At 55.2% G+C, this 19334-nt stretch overlaps 2 protein-coding genes across 6 annotated transcripts in view; both read left to right on the top strand.

Annotated features, from left to right (window-relative positions):
* Positions 1 to 1417: 1417 nt before the first annotated feature.
* Positions 1418 to 8050, top strand: SSR2 (signal sequence receptor subunit 2). Of its 2 annotated transcripts, none has more exons than XM_033092213.1 (6): positions 1418 to 1516; positions 2097 to 2251; positions 2904 to 3002; positions 4494 to 4602; positions 6374 to 6451; positions 7482 to 8050. In XM_033092213.1, the coding sequence occupies exons 2-6, from the start codon at positions 2097 to 2099 to the stop codon at positions 7590 to 7592; spliced, it is 552 nt and encodes a 183-aa protein (XP_032948104.1). In that variant the 5' UTR covers positions 1418 to 1516; the 3' UTR covers positions 7593 to 8050. The 2 variants fall into 2 exon arrangements, with proteins under 2 accessions (XP_032948104.1, XP_032948105.1); XM_033092214.1 differs by having other exon boundaries at positions 1507 to 1591.
* A 2710-nt stretch (positions 8051 to 10760) lies between these two features.
* ARHGEF2 (Rho/Rac guanine nucleotide exchange factor 2) overlaps positions 10761 to 19334 on the top strand; it is a 42951-nt gene continuing 34377 nt past the window's right edge. For 2 of the 4 annotated variants that reach the window (XM_033092173.1, XM_033092174.1), the window contains exons 1-2: positions 17364 to 17641; positions 19054 to 19171. In XM_033092173.1, the coding sequence (XP_032948064.1) occupies positions 17385 to 17641; positions 19054 to 19171 (375 nt within the window). In that variant the 5' untranslated portion in view covers positions 17364 to 17384. Of the gene's footprint in view, positions 10779 to 11335; positions 11468 to 17363; positions 17642 to 19053; positions 19172 to 19334 lie in introns of those variants that run through there. The other 2 variants (XM_033092176.1, XM_033092175.1) reach the window with 2 other exon arrangements.

Raw genomic sequence — 19334 nt, 5'->3', positions numbered from 1 at the left:
GCTCCTTGTCACTAGAGATGAGGGTCAGCAGGAACAAAAGGGTGAAGGGGCTGAGGGGGACACAGGGCCTTCATACCGCACTCTCCTACTGTGGGATGTCTTTTATCCCTCCAAGGGGGATTTCAGCTTCCTTCCCCACTAATGAGTCAGGAAACTTGAGAGGGAGAAGGTGAATCCCCTGTGCTTTCTACCCCCAGCCGCACCTGCCACCAGGAAGGTATCTTCCCTGGGTTCAGGCATTCAGTGGAGTCAGCCAAGATGCCGGCATTTCCTGGGGACTGGCTGGGAGCTGTGCCTCTTCTCTGCTTTTCTTCTGGAACAACACTTCATCCATCTCCCAGTGATGGAGAGAAGTGTTGTTCCAGAAGAAAAGCAAAGAAAAGTCTTTCTGCGTATCAAAACCCTGAGCTTTGTGATTTCAAAACCCAAGTCCAGAGATGTGTCAGAATATACAAGAACTGTACTGTCCAATACAATAGCCACCTATGGCTCTTCCAGCTTAAGCTGAAATTAGTTAAAATGAAATAGAACTAAGAAAGTCTGTTCCCCAGTCTCACCAGTCACAATTCACGTGCTCAATAGCTACATGTGGCTGGTGGCTACCGTACTGGACAGCGGAGGTATTACAGAACGTTTTCATCATCACCGAAAGTTCTGGTGGGCGGTACTGCCTTCGAATGAAAGGGAGATTTGTCTGTTTTGGCCACTGCTATAGAATAGTGTCTGAAACATGGGACAGTGATCAGCACATGTTTGTCGAAGGAATACTGGAGAAGTTAGAAGTGGTTTTCCATCCCATCTATCCCTTCACCCAAGTGTCTCCGCTGGATAGAGCCTGTCCAAACTGGGGAGGAAGAAAAGAAAGCGGAGAGAACGGAAGAGAGGGAATTTTAAGTACACACTGTTCCCCCAAAAAGTCCTGTTCCCCTTCCCCAATAAAATCTTTAAAAGAAAAAAAAGAAAGACATCAGATAAGGAGACTACTGTAGTAAAAACACCATACAGCAAGGACTAAGAAAGGATTTACATTCTTGGCACCTCAAAGGGCTTCCGAATAAAGCTCACGGCTTGGTGACTTACTGGGTGTAGGGGATGACTACGTGTCTCACCTGGAAGAAGGCTGGCAGCCCTGAGAGAAAGAGCTTTTCTCTAATTCCTAGTTCGACAGTACATTCGACATTCTAGATCCAAACCTCTAGGTGTGCCCGTTCCACAGAGCATCTCCTCGGGCTGGTCACACACTGTAAGGGCAAGCCAGCTTCAAAGGCCACTGAAGAGGGCCGAGTAACAAGCGCGAGCGTGGAGCACGCACACCCAAGCCTGTCTCCCGCGCCTCGCGTTCCCGAGGCGGGCGGGCACTACAAAGGGAACGGTGGGGCTTGTCCCAGAACTACAACTCCCAGAAGGCATCCGGCGGAGCACCGAGGTTTCCGGCCAGAGCCTATTTCCGGTCTTTCGGGTGCTGACGCTCGCTTCCGGTCTTGGTGGCTCCGGAAAGGCTTTTGGGCTGAACACGGTGAGTGCCGAGGTTTTAGGAGTGCTCGCCGGAGGGGGAAGAGTCTCGTGTCCGCACGTCAGTTAGCGGCTGAGGGTTAGCTCCGGGAGGGCGGGCAGGGCAGGGGGCGCCGCGGGAGGACGTGTAATCTGGGCGGGAGGGGGGAGGGGCAGAGCGGATTGAGCCCCCGGAGGGACCCAGAAAGGGATGTGGGGGGGAGGACCCCACGAGCGCGTGGGGGGGGCTCCCAGTGGAGCTGGGCAGAAGACGAGAGGGCAGCGGGAAGGCAGCAGCCGAGGGGACCCCTGTGTAAAGGAAAGCCGGAGGCAGCTGCAGGTCCGAGATCGGCCGAAATCGGGCACCCAGAAGAAAGCCCTGCTCTGGCCACGTGGTGTCATCCATCTCAGGAGACCCCACCAGTTAGGGAGCACCCCGGGCTCCTGGCAGAAAGAGGGTGGCGGATACGCTGGCGCTGTGGCCTCTACACTGTTCTGTGGAAGGGGCTGCTGCTTTGGTAGACGTTGTCCTGGAGGAGTGTTAGGAAGATGCTGGTGATTTTACACGCTTGGATCGACTGCTCACTTGGCTTTTTTCTGCACAGATGAGGCTGCTGGCATTTGTGGCCTTGGCGCTATTTGCTGTCACTCAAGCAGAGGAAGGAGCCAGGCTTTTAGCCTCCAAGGCACTGCTGAACAGATACGCGGTGGAGGGCCGAGACCTGACCTTGCAGTACAACATCTACAATGTTGGCTCCAGGTAAGGAGGCTCTGGGCTACAGGTGGGGCCCTTTTCAGGGTTCTTAGATGTCCCAGGTGGGAACAGGGACCAATAGGGATTTATCTTTGGGAGACTTCCACTGACAGACGCCATGAGTGAATGAATACACTGCTGGACCTAAGTTTGGAAGAGGAGGACATTCTCACCTGAGCTGCAAGAATTGTGCTGAAACAGGGACAGGAAAAAAGGAGAAGGCAGAAAATGTGTGGTCCTTTGTTACATCCTGGGTTAGCGCTTCTGCTTCCTTTGTCTCATTAGCCTGTACGCATTTTGGTTGCCTTTTCTTTATTTCGTTCCCTTTAATTTTCTCTGTCATATGCATTTGGCTCCTTCTCTCCTTACACACACACACACACACACACACACACACATACACACACACACAGAGAAATTGGGGTAGGAATGAGTTTGAGCCCATTCCTTCCTAGATACCTGAGTATTTTGGTGTCTTGGGGCCATAGAATCCAGCTCTTGACCTGGATTCTTCAGTGCAACAAACCCAAGCTACTGTGTGTCTCAATCTGTCTTTTGTAGTTCTGGATTTTTAGGGCATGCAGGCAGACTTGATTGCTGGTTGCTTCAATTTCACGTCCACGGCTTTCTGATCTTTTCTGTTGCCTCCGTCTTCTAGTGCTGCATTAGATGTGGAATTATCCGATGACTCCTTCCCTCCAGAGGACTTTGGCATCGTCTCTGGAATGCTCAACGTCAAATGGGACCGGATTGCCCCGTATCCTCTTCACACTGGGTGATGAAGGCTGGCAGCGGGGGAGGGAACATGGCCAGCAAAGCTGCAGCTCCCTTCAAATAGTTCAGGTGTGCGTGGCTGTTCTTCTGTCACCTCTCTGGATAAGATGGGGCAAGAGAGCCTGGTGACAGTTGTATGATCGTGATCTAGGTAGGCCTGAGGAAGGAGGTTACTGGAGTTCAGGTTTTAAGGTCCTAAAACATACTCTCTTGGGAAGGTGTAGGCACTTAGAACGATGTTGGCTGGGCAAGGATATATAAGGTGCTTTTAAAGGAAATTCAGTTGGATGCTAAGGGGTGACCTTCTAAAATCTCTTTACTTAGGTCAGTGAGTCTCTCGTTGTGATCTGTTAGTTATTTCCTGAGTGTTTTGAATTAGGATTCCCCCCCACCGCCCCCATGAATGGAAGTCTATTTAGATTTTCTCTCCCCCCTTCTCCCGCCTCCCCCCGCCCCACACTCCGTTTCAAGCCGTTGTTTCTCAGTCTAATCGTGAAGGACACAGCTCCCTGGCCCATGGTGGTATTGTGAGCCTTACGCTCCCCCCGGCTGAGGCATTCGGTCGCCAGTCGTCGGTCAGCCGCTCACAGCAGTTCACAGCCGCTCACGCTGGCTGCTGGCCACTGGCCATTCATGGCAGCACACAGCAGCCCGCAGCAGCTCACGCTAACCTCCGGCTGCTCACGGCAGCCCAGGTCCAGGGAGAGCTGTTGTTCACAGTCCCAGCTGCAGAGGGCGCAGCTTACTGGCCCATGTGGGAATTGAACCAGTGGCCTTTGGTGTTAGGAGCACGGTGCTCCAACCGCCTGAGCCACTGGGCTGGCCCATATTTAGATTTTCAGTGAGTTTAAATGATTAATTTTTCATCCATAACACAATATTGCTTTGAAAGTTTACTTCAAAAATCTCAATACTGAGTACATCGTAGAGCCTTAAAACTTGGCTAGAGGGCCGGCCCGGTGGCTCAGGCGGTTGGAGCTCCATGCTCCTAATTCCGAAGGCTGCCGGTTCGATTCCCACATGGCCCCGTAGTGGGCTCTCAACCACAAGGTTGCCGGTTCAACTCCTCGAGTCCCTAAAGGGATAGTGGGCTGCGCCCCCTGCAACTAGCAACGGCAACTGGACCTGGAGCTGAGCTGCGCCCTCCACAACTATGATTGAAAGGACAACAACTTGACTTGGAAAAAAGTCCTGGAAGCACACACTGTTCCCCAATAAAGTCCTGTTCCCCTTCCCCAATAAAATCTTTAAAAAAAAAAAAAAAAAAAAAAAACTTGGCTAGAAAGACGTCATATTGTACCCCACACTTTAGGCTTAAAAAAAGTCTCCATTTATAATTCTTGCAGAGGAACGCAAGTATGATACCACCACATGGGTCGGCAGCTCTTTTTGTAAATGGTGCATCTGGTCCACAGGTTGAAAGGCTGTTGCAACTTGAGCTCCATCTGTTTCCCTTCCTTAAGTCTTGGGCCAGTGCTAGCAACGTGTCCCACACCGTGGTCCTGCGTCCCCTCAAGGCTGGCTATTTCAACTTCACCTCAGCAACCATTACTTACCTGGCACAGGAGGACGGGCCCGTGGTGGTGAGTTGACGACGCTCAGGTCTGCTCTCCTTTGAAACCTCTTCCAGAAAATTATCAAAGCAGCCACTAAACTCTGGGGAAGATAAGAAGGACCGGAAACGGGGCCATTGTCCTTAGGAAAGAAGTGTGGTCGAGCCCTAGAATGAAGCAATTGAAATGGACGGGAGGGGAGTACTGCGGCAACCCCTTCCTCTTTGTTCCTTCTGCTTTGCTTTTCATCGAATGTGTCTTTTACTGCCCAGTGTACTGTTGTTCTTGCCCTTCCAATTCATCTTCTGTGCTGCTTTCACGTTATTCCCCGTCGTCTCTGTTTCTGCATCTTTGCCTTGCTTAGAATGCTCTTGCTATTGCATCAAGGCCGAGCTTTTCTGCCTGTCATTGCGGACCCTCCAATGTCCAGCTGTTCTCTGCCACTTGAAAAGAACCCTCCGTCCTAACGAGGCCAAACCCCTTCCTGCTTCCCGCCCCCAGTGCTGTTCTTTCCCCCTTGTTCTCTGTTTGAGGTACTCTCTCCTTCACTTCATTATCCGAGGCCTTCTCGAGACCCAGCTGTGAGCTGCAACTCCGCGTTTCTGGCTCCTCTGGCTCCTTTTACAGTTCCTACCGCTCTTTCCTCCTCATTCTTTCGATCACCATCCATGGACGGCGTCTAAACTTCTGCAGCTTGGAGTCTATGCCACTTGAACCGTTAATTATTTCCTGTCCTCGGTAGTTCTCTTTCTGGTGTGTCGGTCTTCTCCCACCCCCACCTCCCAATTTAATTATAAGCTCCTCGAGGCCAGGGACCGTGTCTTAGATTTCTCTCCATTCCCCGTATATAATAGAAACACTCATAAGCAGTCTTTTGATTGATGGATGTAAAGTCAACAGACATTTCTTGCGCCCCTGCAATGTGCTAGACTCTAGGGAATACCAAGAAGAGTAAGACACTGTGCCAGCCTCAAAAAGCTCAGGTCGTGAGTTTATACAGGCCTCTGACACAACCATACAAATGGGCTGTGGGCTCCTTGGGGAGTGCCAGCAGAGAAGGGACTTAGCAGTCGACCACTAAACCACTAAAAGAAATGGAAGATTCACTCACATTCAGTGCACTTTCTGAATGTTCTTTTTTTTATAAGCCTTGTGGAACTGTATTTTTGTCAGCCTAGTGACATTTTCACACTTGGGTCATTTCTGCTTTCAGAACCAACTTCAGGACTCTTTGGTTCTACCTGGTATTTGATGGGTTAAAAGACACGAAATCAAAGGCTCAGCTGCCACTTTAGAGCAGAGTTGTTTGCTGTGGCCTCCGAGTCTTGGCTTCTCCACGACAAAGGAATGTGGGCCAGACTCAGCCGTGCGCTAGTAACGTGTGTTTCGATCGGGCTTTCTACGTTTCAGAGTCCTCATTTCATCCGAGAAGAGTATTTCCACTTGAGGGATATGGAATGACTGCCAAATGCAAGCCATTCCATTCCACACTTGGCCCTGCAGAGGTGGTGAACAAGTCGCTCCAGAGTCTGAGGCTGGCAGGGAAGGATTTGGTTTGGATTCCGGCTGCATACCTGGCCTGCCTTGTTTAGTAAATGCTCGTGATGTGTTTATCAGGTCTCCTGGCTCCAAACTTTCTCCTCCTTACAGCACACGAAGAAACATCCGCTCTGTCTCGTTCAGAAGCTTTTCCTCCTTTTGAAGCTCTAAGAATCAAATGTTCGAACTAGGCTGGCTGGGACTGCCCCTTCTCAGATGAGAAAATGTGGGACTTGCCCTGACGCCCTTTTCTTCTTTCCAGATCGGCTTCACCAGCGCCCCGGGGCAGGGAGGAATCCTGGCTCAGCGAGAGTTTGACCGAAGATTCTCGCCCCACTTTGTAAGCCGAACAGTGTTCTCTTATCATCCCCCTGGGATTAGAACACCCTTCTGCTTCTGGGACTTCTTAGCCTCCTTAGAAGATTTGTGTCGTTGGTTGGTTCTTGCCATATCTGTTTTTTGGTGTCTGATACAGCCATCAGATACCCTGATTAAACCATGATTAGAGAGTTTTGGTGATGAGAGCACAATTGTCAGAAGCAAAACTGCCCTATTTCTCTCTCAGCCTCGGGTAGAGCCCCACCTTGGATTCCTGGGTCTATTTTGAGATTTAAAAGACTATCTGCTTAGATTCAGAGTCACAGAGCATTGGGAAGGTGAGGAGGGAACTTTGCCGTGGTCTAGGAAAGACTCTTTTGAAGATTGGCCTAACACACTGAACGAGGAAATTCATTTATTCATTCATTGAGGGAATAATTATGAAGTTCCGAATTTTGTGCTCCGTGCCGTGCTTTGCTTTGGGAAGTGGTGACCAAGACACAGTCCCTTCCATTAAATATCTTGGGGGCTCAGAACAAGTCTGGGGAAGAACGTTACAGATCATATACAAGGCGTGGGAGGTGTCCTGCGGCCTTTCTAGAGGAGGTGACGTTTAACCAGTCAGAGGATTAGGAAGAAGCAGCAGCTCCGAGTGACAGAAAGCCCGGCGCAGTCCAGGAATGGCAGGTAGTCTGATGTGGCCGGAGCGTGAGGGTGAGGTGGAGGAATGGGGGCCGGGCAGAGGCGGAAGTGGGATTAGAGCACAGGCTTGACTGTCAGGGCAGCTCCCGGCCGTCTCCCTCCTCAGAGCTCCCCTGGGAGGGAAGCGCTTCTCTTCCGGTCCAGGTTGGGTCAGGTAAGGACTTGGCGTCGCAGCTTCAGAGGTGGCTTGGTCTTCAGAGAGCCATTCTCCATCGGGTGGTCGGAGCGGAGCCTTCTGCCGAGGTTCTGCGTGAATCTGGGGCTGGCTGCTCCCTTTCTGGTCGGGCGCCTGCCTCCTGGCTCCCCTTCGCCGCGCCCCGGACCCTAAACAGGCCTTTTGTCTTCCACAGCTGGACTGGGCAGCCTTCGGGGTCATGACCCTGCCCTCCATCGGCGTCCCCCTGCTGCTGTGGTACTCCAGCAAGCGGAAATACGACACCCCCAAAGCCAAGAAGAACTGAGTGCGTGGCCCACAGCCCTCCCTTCCCGAGAAATCCAGGTGCTTTCTAGACTCCAGAGGGTACCTCAGACGCAGCCCTCTCCCTCAGCCTGGCCACCTCCTGGATCCCACCCTGCTGTCAACCAGAGTGAAGGGCCAGGCCCAGGAGTCCAGAGCCGCTGGGTCCCCTCCTGAAGCCATACAAGCAGGACTGCCATCGGCAACAGCCTTGAGCCGGCAGGGCCCTCGGGCGCCCCCCTGAGGTGCCGTGGGGGGTGCTGCCGGCAGTGTGACGCTCCCAGGGGCACAGGAGGGGGTGCTGGGGACTGCCTGACACCCGCCCCATCGCCTGCCCTCCCCTCAGAAGAGGGGGGGAGGTAAACCGAAAGCTGTGGGACTCTTGGAGGCGACCCAGTCTCTTCTGGGTGAGGGACGTGCTTACCAAATGGGGTTTTCTAATAAAAACAAATGCCACTCTGACTTGTCCATTTCCTCGTCGGCTGGGTGGGCACAGCTCGGAGCTGAGGCCCGAGTGCTGAGTCCCTGCCTCATGGCTGTGGGCTGCTGGGTCCCGATCCCACCCAGACCTGCCCCCACCGAGCACCTGTGTTTCCATCCCCAATTTCCAGCTCTGTCCTCACCAATCACGTTCCCCTAAACCTTCCTTGCCTGTTAGCTCCTCTCCACATCTGGAGGAGACACATGGGGAAAGATGGTCTGCAGATAAGCAGCTGTTCTGGTCCCAGGCCAACAGTCTGGTCTGATTTATTGCCGAGTGTTAATGAAAAGCTATCTTGCACCTGATTCTGGCCCGCCCTCTGTTTAAGAACCAGCTCTTCTTGATCTTGACTTTATTTTTAATGCCTCTGCACTGAGTTCAGGCTGGGCCGGAGTGCCTGGATGTCCCCACCTGTCCCCTAAGCATGGCGTGTGGAGAGGCAGTGGTTTTTGCAGCGGCTGGCAGCAGTGGGGAGGCCGCTCTGAGCCGAGTCTGTCCAGCCCAGGAATGCCGTGGTCGAGATCAGCCTCCCAGGCAGGGGAAAAGCCCAACAAACACCCGCTTTGTTCCTGCCACCAAGCTTCCCAGTTTTAGAGTCTGTTGGGCATGGGGGTGCTGCCCAACTGGTTTAACCTTTCCTTCGCCCAGCAGTGGAGTCTCTGGGCCCCAGGAAGGATGAAAAGGACATGGAGACAACGGGAAGCTCCGGGTGGAGTAGCCCTCCACCAGCTCACCTCCCTCCTTCAGGGGCTGCGGCTTGGACACCCCAGGGTGGCCCAGGTGAGGGCTAGGGTACGTTTGCTGGGTCCGTGTGCTCCTGGTGGAGACCTGGGACGTGCTAGAATGGGGGAAAAAGTGGGTCAGTGTGGGGTTGAGCCCCGCACAGGGAAGGAAAAGGGCTGGTGTGATGTGTGTCGTCTCGCTCTAGGACGATGAAGACTGAAGTGTTAGTCTTTGGAGCAGGGACCACACTGTCCCATCTGTGTGGTCTCCCCTTGAAACAGCGTGAGGAATTAACCCGTGGGAGGAGGCCGTCTACCTTAGAGGCCAGGATAAGCTTCACCACTGCGAGGTGATACAAGGTGGCTTCCTCAGTCTGAACTCGGAGGTGTGCCCTTCCCGAAAGCCGGGTGGTCTTTACCTTTCCTTGTGGAGCTTGGCACTGTGTCCTGGCCAGTGGGTAGGATGAAGGACGCTGGGGGGATGGGGGTGGGGGGCCCCAGGCCTGGCGGATGATGAGAGATGCCTTGTGGCGGCACTTCATGTCACAGGCACCTTGAAAAGGGGCCAAAACCAGATCCTTCATCTCAGGAGAGACTTCCTCAGAGTCAGGATGGAATTTGAGCCCCGTAAATAGTGGGCTTGGAGACTGTAAGAGCCTCTGACATCTACAGACAGACTTCGCTGGAATGGCTGGCTTTAAGACTGAGCCCTCTTAACTTCCTGAGGTAATCTGATGGGGGAGGAGTGGCCGATGGCCCTCCTCCACCCAAGGGAACCGCCCTAGGGAGGTTAGAACCCTGACCTCCCAACTGCCTGCTGGCAGACACCAGTAAGCCCTGGTCCCACATCCTTCCTGGAGGTTGGGTACCAAACTGAGGGGCTCCTCCCTAAAAGGCAATACAGGGAGTAGCCCAGCTGCCATCATGTTCTAGGTCCCACCCTGTAAACCAGCTGTCTGTCCCTCCCACGTTGTCCAAACTTTCAGCTGGCCCCTGCTCACCCACACACCCAGCCCTGGTACCAGGAGGAGCCAGGCGCCCGGATTCCACCCCCTTCACAGGCCAGGCCTTGCGACTGCCTAAAGAAAGTCTATGGGAGACGGTGTAAGAATGTCCACGAAACTGGCAGTAATGCAGCCGTTTGGGAAGTCCTCGAGGCTTGGTCTCTCGAGAATGGCTCAGGGTGCGGGGAGCAGCACGGACCACAGACAGAGGCCGTAGTGCTGGGCGTCCCCCCCATCCAACAGTCACTGGGTCGGGCCTCAGGTAAATCACGCCCCCTTCCTGTGTCCTTCTGACCAATTGTGAGATGGTCTAATTAGAGGGTTTCTGAGGACCTCACACCAGTAAAATGAGGCAGCTGTTTGCCCTGTGTTCTTGTGACGTGAGAAGCAACCTCTGTCACCCGTCACGTGGTTTGGGGCCCCGCCAAGTAGGGAAGGGCACCGTTCCCACAACTGGCAGCAACTACCCTCTTCCTGTGACCCAGAGTAAGAGTTTTCGAGCAAGTGCACACAGACCACGGATAACCTAATGTAAGCCTCTGCTTTGATGGAGCAGGATAGGCACAGAGTGAGGGTGACACAGCAGGGGGCCGCTAGACCGACTAGTATGGGAGCAGCACGTATGTGTCGCTGTTTGCCCATATCTCACGTGGCACCCCCATTTTACAGATGAGGAGACGAGGCTAATGGGTGACTTCTCCAAGGCCCCGTAACGAGGGGGCTGGCAACCCCAACGGGGCCGGCAGGAGGGGCTCCTCAGTACCTCAGGAAGTCCAATGTCTGCCCACGCTGTCCTCTGCCCCAGGGAAGCAGTGAGGGTGAGTCAGCCCCCCAAGCGTTATGGGGCGGGGTTGGGGGAGCTGGTCCGATATCCTGCGCCCAGTTTGCATAACAAGCTGGAGGGAGCCGTGTGTACGCGCTGAGCTGTTGGTCACTGGTTCCTGTTGGCAGAAGCAGAGCCCTCCTGAGAGGTGGCTGCCCTGGTGAGGGACCCTCCCTGTGTGTCCTTCATGATAGAAAATACAGTCCCCTCCCTGCCGTAACCTGCCCCTTAAAGGGCCCGACAAGCGGTTTGGAAGCCACGTGAGAGAGGGCGCAGGGCCTCCCTGACCCCAGGGGGACCTTGCTGTTAAGTAGGTTTCCAGCTGGGGGCCGTTCCCTGCGATGTCCTCTTTCCCCCTCAGCTCCACTGGTCCTGTCGGAGGGAGGGAGGAGGCTCCCTGGACTCTAGTTTCCCATGTACTCCTCTAGGGTGACCCCCAGCTTGGCTTGTCCTACCCGTTTCCACGTGAGTCTGAAATCTGGTGGCTGCCCTTTGTCCAGGGAATGCTGAGGACAGGAGACCCAGGAGCCCTCAGGATCAGCGATGGCACCCATGGGGTTAAAAGCCTGTGCACACACCATCCAGGGTGTTTGAAGTGGGGCGGGGAAGGGGAGGGCCAGAGGAGTGGAAGAGGCAGCTGGTCTGGACGGCGATGAGTCCCCCCTGTCTCCTATGCAAACTTCTGGAACATGAGCCTTTCCCTTCCACGGACCAAATGAGAGGCACCCCCATTAAGGTGCTGGGCTGGGTTCACAGAGGGGCTCCCTGGAGCAGGACTTCTTCCCACCTAGACATCACCGGCGGAGGGCAGGAGCAGGTGTCCCAGCTTTGGGATATCTCCCAGGTCTGGTGAGTTTCTCCCTTCCCTTTTCTTGGGTCCTCACCCTGGGACTGGGCATTCTCCCCACCCCCAGAAGCAGAGACCTTCAGGTACCCCCTGCACCCCAGAAAAGGGCAGAACAGTTTGTAGCTTCTCCGCCAGCCTCCTGCATTCAGCTCCCGTTTTTAATTTGGGGAGCATTGTGTGTGTGTGTGTGTGTGTGTGTGTAAGTGTGCAAATAGCGAATCACAGGATGGCCAACAGTTAACATTTACTACTTGTGTGACAAGTAATGCTAAGCCTTTTCTGTATGTTCTTAATCTTTACGGTCCTGTGGGGTTGACAGACCACAGTCCCTGCGTTAAAGAGGAGGCTGAGAGAAGTTAAAGAGCTAAGGCTCGTCCGTCGGGGTAAACTGCAGGAAGGGGCTTCAGACTCCTCGGACACCATGCCGTCTTCTGGTGTTTTTCCTTACTCGGGAGGTATGGATGGGAAGTACAGCTCTGGGGTTTCCAAATCTTGCCCTTCTAATTTATTCAGGGTCCCCTTCCTCTAGTGCCTGACGTTGTTCCTTTATCACTGTGGGTCAGTTGTGAGATTTAAAGGCCACCATCTCATAGCTGAGAGCTGGGTACTTCCCGATTCTCATAGCTGAGAGCTGGTGACCCCGTCCACCAGAGTGGGGCCCCCCACTCTGCCCCCTACTTTTGGCTGTGCCCTGGGATCTGATGGGTTAATTCCCCAGGACACAGTGGCCAAAGTCTTCTCAGGTGTGTCCCTCTGAACCTCAGACCCTCTCCCGCCCCACCCTTCTGGCACAGTACCCAGAAGGCATGCCAAGAAACTGGCAGGAGGTAGGACACAGGTGGTTGTCTGGCCCACCTGCCACGGGGAACCCTGGGTCCCCGCAAACATCCAGGCCCAGCAGAAAGGAAGAAGGTGGCTTTGCAAGGCTACGTTTGGTTTGCAAACCAATTTTAAGCAGCAGTGGCAAAAGAAAAGGGGGTCACGTGTAGAAGCCTAAAGCTGCCCAATTCCTGGCTGATTTGTGAGCCTGGCAGGTTGGGGCAACTTAGGGTGGGTGTTTGAGATGCCCGACTGCTGACCTCGTGGGAGGAGGGGTGGTGAGCTCAGGGGGTTGGGGATGGCTGACTCTGGCTTTGAACTTTGGAATTCAGCCCAAACAACGAAATCCATAACTCTGCCCTGTGGGCCCTGGAAGCAGGTGGGAGCCTCTCAGGAGGCAGCTGGAAGCTGACGTGGGCAGGTGGCTGGTGGCCATGCTTCCCGTCCCACTCAGAGCTGGTACACAGGTCCCACCGTTGTGTTTGTGCACAGACCCTTTGGGGTCCTCTTGTCTATTCCTGGCCCTGAATGAACGAACCCTCTCTATACACCTTCCGCCTTTCCTTTGATTTTTGGCATTTGATAGGAAAGCCAGAGAAGGAGAGGGAGTTCCGGGATGCCAGTGTTCAGTACACGGCAGTTTGCTGGGTTTCACACTGAGATAGAGTGGCGATGTGTCCAAACCGGGGGCTCGGGTGTAGGAACTGCCATACAAGGGGGTGTCCAGGGCGCAGCTGGGAAGGAACTGTGGTTGCCGGGGTCTTTCTCTGTGGCTGAGAGAAGCCCTGCTTCTCTCCAAGAAGTCTGCCCTCCTTGCGGGACACTGTTGCATTAATGGTTTACCTTCTACAGGAGAAGCAGCAGGTGGGTTAAATTTTGAACCATCAAAGGGTTTTCTATGACCCCATCTCCCCCTGAGGGCTTGGAGACCCGCAGGAGAGGCCAGCAGACCACTTCAGTCCTCTCCCTCCCATTCTTTATCACCTGGGTCTTCGGGGCCTCCCCATTATTGCCCCCTTCAGGAAATTTAGGACCCCACCCCCCACCTCGCACCCCCGCCATGTTTGTGGGCAGCAAACAGGCAGAGCCCTACCTGCCCCCATGGCCTTGTTCAGGTTTGTTTACAAGCTAACAGGAGGAATAAAAAGCACAGTTAGCTTCCCCCAAAGAAGTGAAATTCCTTTGGATGTTGCTTCCTTTCTTTGGCTGGGGTGGCGTGGGGGGTGAATACCAATATGGCCAGATGTCTCTCAAAGCCACTTGTTCTCCCTGGGAGCTCGTCTTGGGCTTTCAGAAAAGAACTCAGGCTCCGTACCGGGATGGGTTTGCTTCAGAAGCTCAGCTCCGCCTCCGACAGGCCTATGACCTTGAGCAGGTTACTGTACCTCTCTGTACAGCCTGTTTCTTCAGATGGAGAACAGGGATAGTGATAGGTTATGAGGAGCCCACAGATGAAGTGGGTTAACTCTCCTCCTGGAGGTTCCGGAGGCTACCGGGGAAATGGGTTTGCTGGGGTCTTCACAGTCCCCAGTCCCCCCAGCTTGATGGTGAGTGCCTGGTTGGTGTACAGTGAGCCTTGATATCTCTTATTCCTCCTTCCTGAGATGTTGAGACCTGGCGGCTGGATATTAGGAGTCTGCAAACATCTGTAGAGACCCGGTTGATAAGTATTCCAGGCTTTGTGGGCCACATGCACGGTCTCTGTCGCAACTGCCAGCTTTCCTGCCGTACTGCAAAGACAGCCAAAGACCACATGTAAATGAAAGAGCGCGGCTGTGTTCCCCCCAAAAAAAGGACTTGATTTATGAGCACTGGAATTTGAATTTCATACAATTTTTATGTGTCGCAAAGTAGTAGTCTTCTTTCGATTTTTCCCCCCCAATGTTTCAAAAAAAGATGGCAGGACAGATTTGGCCCACAGGCTATATATTATAGTTTGCAAGCCCCTGCTTTCGTGTACTGGAGGCCACTCTGTCTCCCTTCTCTTTGAAGGGGACAACTTCATCAGGGACCCAAAGGACAGCAAAGCGATTTCTTCTTGCTCTGGTTGTGTGTACTGTGTTCTATCAGAATTATTTATGACAGTTAGTCCCTGTCACAGTTGTGACATGTCATCCCGTGGGTTATTTATTCTCTCTTTCTTCAGAGAAGATGGTGGGGTAACCACCTCTTCTGCTTCTGTCTTTGGCCCCCGCCCCTCTCCAGCTCTCCATTTCTCCACGCCCGGCCTTCTCTCTGCCTCTCAAGAGCAACAGTAATAGTAGTATGTTTCAGCATCTAATACGGTCCAAACACGTTAGTCACACTGCATGCGTTGTCACCTAGTCTGTCAACATCCTTACGAGGTGTTATCATTCCCATTTTACAGATGATTCTGAAGCTCACCACCATTAAGTTCCCAAGGTCATGTGGCTTATGAAGGTGGCAGAGCTAGCCAGTCTGACGGGCTTCAAAGCCACTATGACACCGTAAAGAAGTTAGGGTCTCACAGTTTTGGATGAGAGACATCTCTCTCTATTAAAATATTATGTACTCCTATCCCAGCACCTGGTAGACCAGCCAATAATCATCGATGATTAGGGCAATGATGGGAGGTTACACACTCGGGGGGAAGCGGGGGGCCGGCGACCCTGATGGTCTGTGTTGGTGGGAAAACCATGCAATCCAGGGGAAGGGGAAGGAGTTAAAAGGACTTCTCAGAACCTTTTCTTCTCGCTTTCCTCTCCGTCCCCACCTCAGGCTGCTGGTCCCAGACCTAGTACATCATCTATCTCTGCTCAGCGGAAGCAGGGATGTGACATGATGTGACCTCATTGGAACTAAATAAAGCCATTGTGTGAGACCCAGCCCTGGTGGCTCCATTGCACCATTTCCTGAGCTCAGAAGGCTTGGGGAGCGGTGGGAGGAGGCTGGGAGAGAGCTAACAGAAGAAGAAGGAAGGAAGGGCCCAGAGCATGGGGGCGCCAGCTTGGGTGTCTCTGGGAGGGGGTTGAGGAAGCCTTGCTAAACCTCATCTCTTTGAGGGACAGAATCAAATGATTACCTCACCGCCTGGAGGGGTGGAGTTCAGGAAAAACGAAGAACTTTCTGAGAAGTGGAATGAAGATGCGAAGATGGAATCCATTTTCCCAGAGGGCAGAGACCATGCCCGACATGACAGAGCTCCAGGGAAAGGGTAGAGCTTCGAGAAGAAGTCAGAGTCCAGTGTTCTGAGGTGGCTGGAGAAGGATGAGACCAGGATCGGATCTGTGTGTGCAGTGGGCCAGGGCTAGGTAGGGTGCCATGTGCCGCAGGTGGCATCTCCAGGAAGGGAGAACAGGCTTCATTCCGTTCACTGTGTTTCGCTCCTCTTGCCGCATCCAGCCCTGCGGGCAGCAGTGGCTCAGCAGACAGAGGCTGGGGACTGGCGTGGAGCTCAATCAGTTTTCCTCTTGCGAGGTCACTGAATGCCAGGCCCAGGTCCTCAGTGCCCCCTCGGTGCCCTCAGGTGCTGTCCTGTCCCCAGTCCCCCTTCCTCTCTGCCCGGTGTGCACCTCCAGCCCTGACGCTTCCATCCACCCCTGCTTTGAACCCCCCTCACCCCCCAGCCTCAGCTTTGCAGACCGCTGTTGGCAGGGGCCCTGGCCTGGCCCTCAGGCTCTGTCCTTTCTGCCCCTGCAGATGTGCCTGTCATGTTTACAGCAGCACATCCGGTGGCAGGAGGCCCGAGTCTGCAGACAAGGAGAGACAGGACCTCCTGGTGGCTGCTGCGGGGTCCCCTCTGTGTTGCTTCCAGATGTGACGATCAGGCGTGAGCGCAGGGCCTGGACCTCTCTTTCTGTCTTCAGACCCAGCTGGCAGGTCCGCAGATGCCACCTGTGGAGGCCTGAGCCCTGGCCCCCCTCCTTCCCTATGGCGAGCGGGCACAAGCGCCCTCTCGGTGGTCCTGGGAAAACGGGGCAGCACACAGGCCAGTGACACAGGGAAAAGTAGACTGGACGCTCCTGGTGGGGTGGGGTAACAACAGGGGGTAGGCTTGACACCCTCACAGAAAGCCTTGGAGGAGGCAGGATTGTGGCTCCCTGCTCCTGGCCCGCCTGGCTGCCCCCACCATCTCGGTGGCTGGGGTGTCCCCAGAGAAGGGGAGCCTGGGAGACTCCTTCTGGCAGAAGGTCCAGAGGCGGAGGACGGGGCAGCGAGGTGTTGAGAGGTCTGCCCTCCATGTGGGGGCTCTCCCCACCCTTCCATCACCCTGGGACTCTGGTATCTGGTACTTGTTTCTGGAGTGCGGCTCAGCATTCCATCTTTACGAGAGCCTGAGGGTTCTTAACTCTGAGACATACTGAGGCACGCCCTGGTGGCAGCCAGGGGTGTTGGGCAGTGAGAACAGCGCCCACCTAGGAGACAGAAGGCCCTGGAACCACTGTGCCTGCTGCTGGAGGCCTTCCCTCCACTCCATGGGGAGAGGTCAGAGTGGCGCCCTTCCCCCCGTGTGACCCGTCCGGGAAGAACTCATAGGACTTCTCAGAGTTTCTCTGCCCAGACTCCTCCCTCTCCCACTTGGCCAAATGCTAAGCACTCCACCCCCCAGGCCCATCGCAAGGGCTGTTTTGGACCTTCGTCCCCCTTTCTGAGTCCTCCAGCTGGTTAAGCATGCTCCTTCCTTCAATGGCACGAGGGCTTTCGTTGAAACGTTTCTTGTGGCATTGGTGTGCCCGGGGCAGTCAGTCGTATGGTTGGTGCTTCTGTCTGCGTCTAAGCATGTGTCGCTCACTAGCTTGTGGCTTCCTTCAGGACAGGAACAGGATCTGTTTCTCTTCGCTCGCCTTGGTTTTCTGCCACAAAGGTGCCCGGGGAATGGAACAGTAACGAGTGAATGAGGACGTCATTCCAAACTGGAAAGAACACTAGGCTGGGAGTGGGAACACCCACGTGCTGGGTGATCCGCTGTGACCCAGAGCCAGCCATTGGCCCGCTCTGGGCCTCCCTCGGGAAAGGGTGGGGGGCCGGACGCCCTCGGCCAGCTGCCTGTGACACCTGTCTGGTTCCGAGGGTCCAGTGTTCTAGAACGCGGCTCACGGCTCTGTCTTCTTCACTCAGACTGGCCTGCGTGAGCCCCCCATGAGCAGAGACGTCCCAGAGGTGTTCCTCGCAGGGGGAGACCCACTGCCCCACGGCCACACTCGCCGCTGCCTGTCTGTGGTCGAATCTAGAGAGCAGCTGGAGGAGGAGGAAGAGGAGGAGACAAAGGAGGGCCATGGCGTCCACGCTGTGCCCCTCCGGAGGACGGGGGCTTTCCGTGCCCAGAGCCACCACTACGACCCCTTCAAAAGGCATAGTTGGGGGCCAGACGGGAAGCAGCAGGATCCTCTGAGCAGGTAAATCCCCAGGGCCCTCCTGTCCTTCCTTCGTCCACGTCCGGGGCCTGGGGGAACATGCCTGGAAAGGAATGGCAGGAGTTGAAGAGACCTGGGCCCCTTGTTCCTTCTCTGGAGACTCAGAAACCACCAGGCCTAGGGCGGGCCTTTGGGGACCACAGACCCAGCCTTTCAAAATGTGGCTGTCCCTACTGGGCCTAGCGCCTCCTCTCTACCTGCTCTCAAGGACAGGTGGGGGTAGGTATGGAGGGGGCAGGTACAGAGCTGGGGTGAGTACAGGACGCCTGGGTCTTGTTGCCTGCACCTCCCACCTTGGGTTTCATAGACCCGTACAACGGTGTGGCGCTGGAAGGCGCTCACGGATCACATGGCCTGATCTCCTCATTTTACAGATGAGGAAACTGAGGCCCAGAGAACTCTGGGAGGTTTCCTGAGAGAAGTGGGCCCAGGTTTGGGGCATTGAACCCGCCCCTTTGCCAGGTGGCGGCCTACCGGCTGGGTCCAGCCCAAAGCAGGCCCGAGATGTCTCGGGCAGCACACGGCAGCCCCCGTGACGGGGGAAGAACAACTCTTCCTCAGAGGCCAGCATGTGCTTAGGAGACCGGAAGACAGGGACCCATATCGCCCCCACTCCTGGAAATTCCCTGCCCACTTCCCCAAAGACAGAGGAAGTCAGAAAGAGAAGGCCGGGGGTAGCATCAAGAACTCAGTGTGAGGGATCATTGTGAGGGCCTGCTAGCCACGGAAGGGCACTGTCCCTCTGCTGTCAGCACGGTCCCCTTGCACAAGCTCCCTTAGCTCTGGTGAGTAGACCAAGCCCCTCTAGCTCCCGGGCGGGCTGGCTGGGCTGGGTGAGGGCAGAGGACTCTGTGTCTTGTCCCTGCACTGGCTTGGGTAAGACCTCGAGTGAGAAGGCTTGCCTGCAGCGCGCCTGGCACCTTGCTAGAGCAGCTGGTTGAAGGCAGAGGTGCCCTAGGTACCCCTATGTGGTGCCAAGTGGAGCTCACAGTTTTCCAGGTGTCACCTTTCACTATCAGGCGTGAATTCTGCCCCCTAGGTGGACAGGGAAGGGACCCCTAGGCACACCGTTTAGATGAGCAGGGACAAAGCTGGCTTCCGAAACCAGGCAAGGAGGGAGAACCCAGCTGGCCCTTCGCCTCCCCAACACTGGCTGGCTGTGGGAGGGCAGTACTGATCTTTACCAGCAGGGGCCACCCTTGCCCGCCGCCCGCCGGGCATCTCTCCTGAAGCACAGGCCCAAGCAGAGGCCAGCTTGGGTCTGGGCTGCTCTTATGCCAACAGGAAGGGCTGGGCTGGGGGCAAGCACCGGGCTGGGCTGGGGCTGTGTTCCTCCCTGGTGCCCGTCGCTGGCCCCTGGGTACAACGGGCAGTGGTGGCAATGTGTGTTTCAGGAGCACACTGCAGGCATCGGGATGTGTGGGCCCCCAGGAGGCCCCCTTACTGCAGAGCCAAGAGGACCTGGAGCCCTTTGTGGAGCTGCAGCACCGAGGTGGCCCAGCCCGCCGTGTGGTATGGACCCACAACCCCCCGGGGCGGCCCGCCCTCCCCGTCCTGCCCTTTGCCCGTCCAGCCATCACTCTGTGCCTTTCTGTTCTGCCAGCTGCTGGGTCTCTCTGTGCCCGGGCATCACCCTGACTCCATCTGACCAAATAGGAATCTGTCGTCTGCCCCC

The sequence above is a fragment of the Rhinolophus ferrumequinum genome, chromosome 22, assembly GCF_004115265.2.
Source record: "Rhinolophus ferrumequinum isolate MPI-CBG mRhiFer1 chromosome 22, mRhiFer1_v1.p, whole genome shotgun sequence".
In the NCBI taxonomy this organism is placed as follows: Eukaryota; Metazoa; Chordata; class Mammalia; order Chiroptera; family Rhinolophidae; genus Rhinolophus; species Rhinolophus ferrumequinum.
This window is presented reverse-complemented; position numbering and strand designations above follow the sequence as displayed.

Coding starts and splice junctions, on each gene's coding strand:
- SSR2 (XM_033092213.1), top strand. CDS start 2,097: ATGAGGCTGCTGGCATTTGTGGCCTTGGCGCTATTTGCTGTCACTCAA. Junction 2,252..2,903: donor ATCTACAATGTTGGCTCCAG/GTAAGGAGGCTC, acceptor TCCGTCTTCTAG/TGCTGCATTAGATGTGGAAT. Junction 3,003..4,493: donor AAATGGGACCGGATTGCCCC/GTATCCTCTTCA, acceptor GTCTTGGGCCAG/TGCTAGCAACGTGTCCCACA.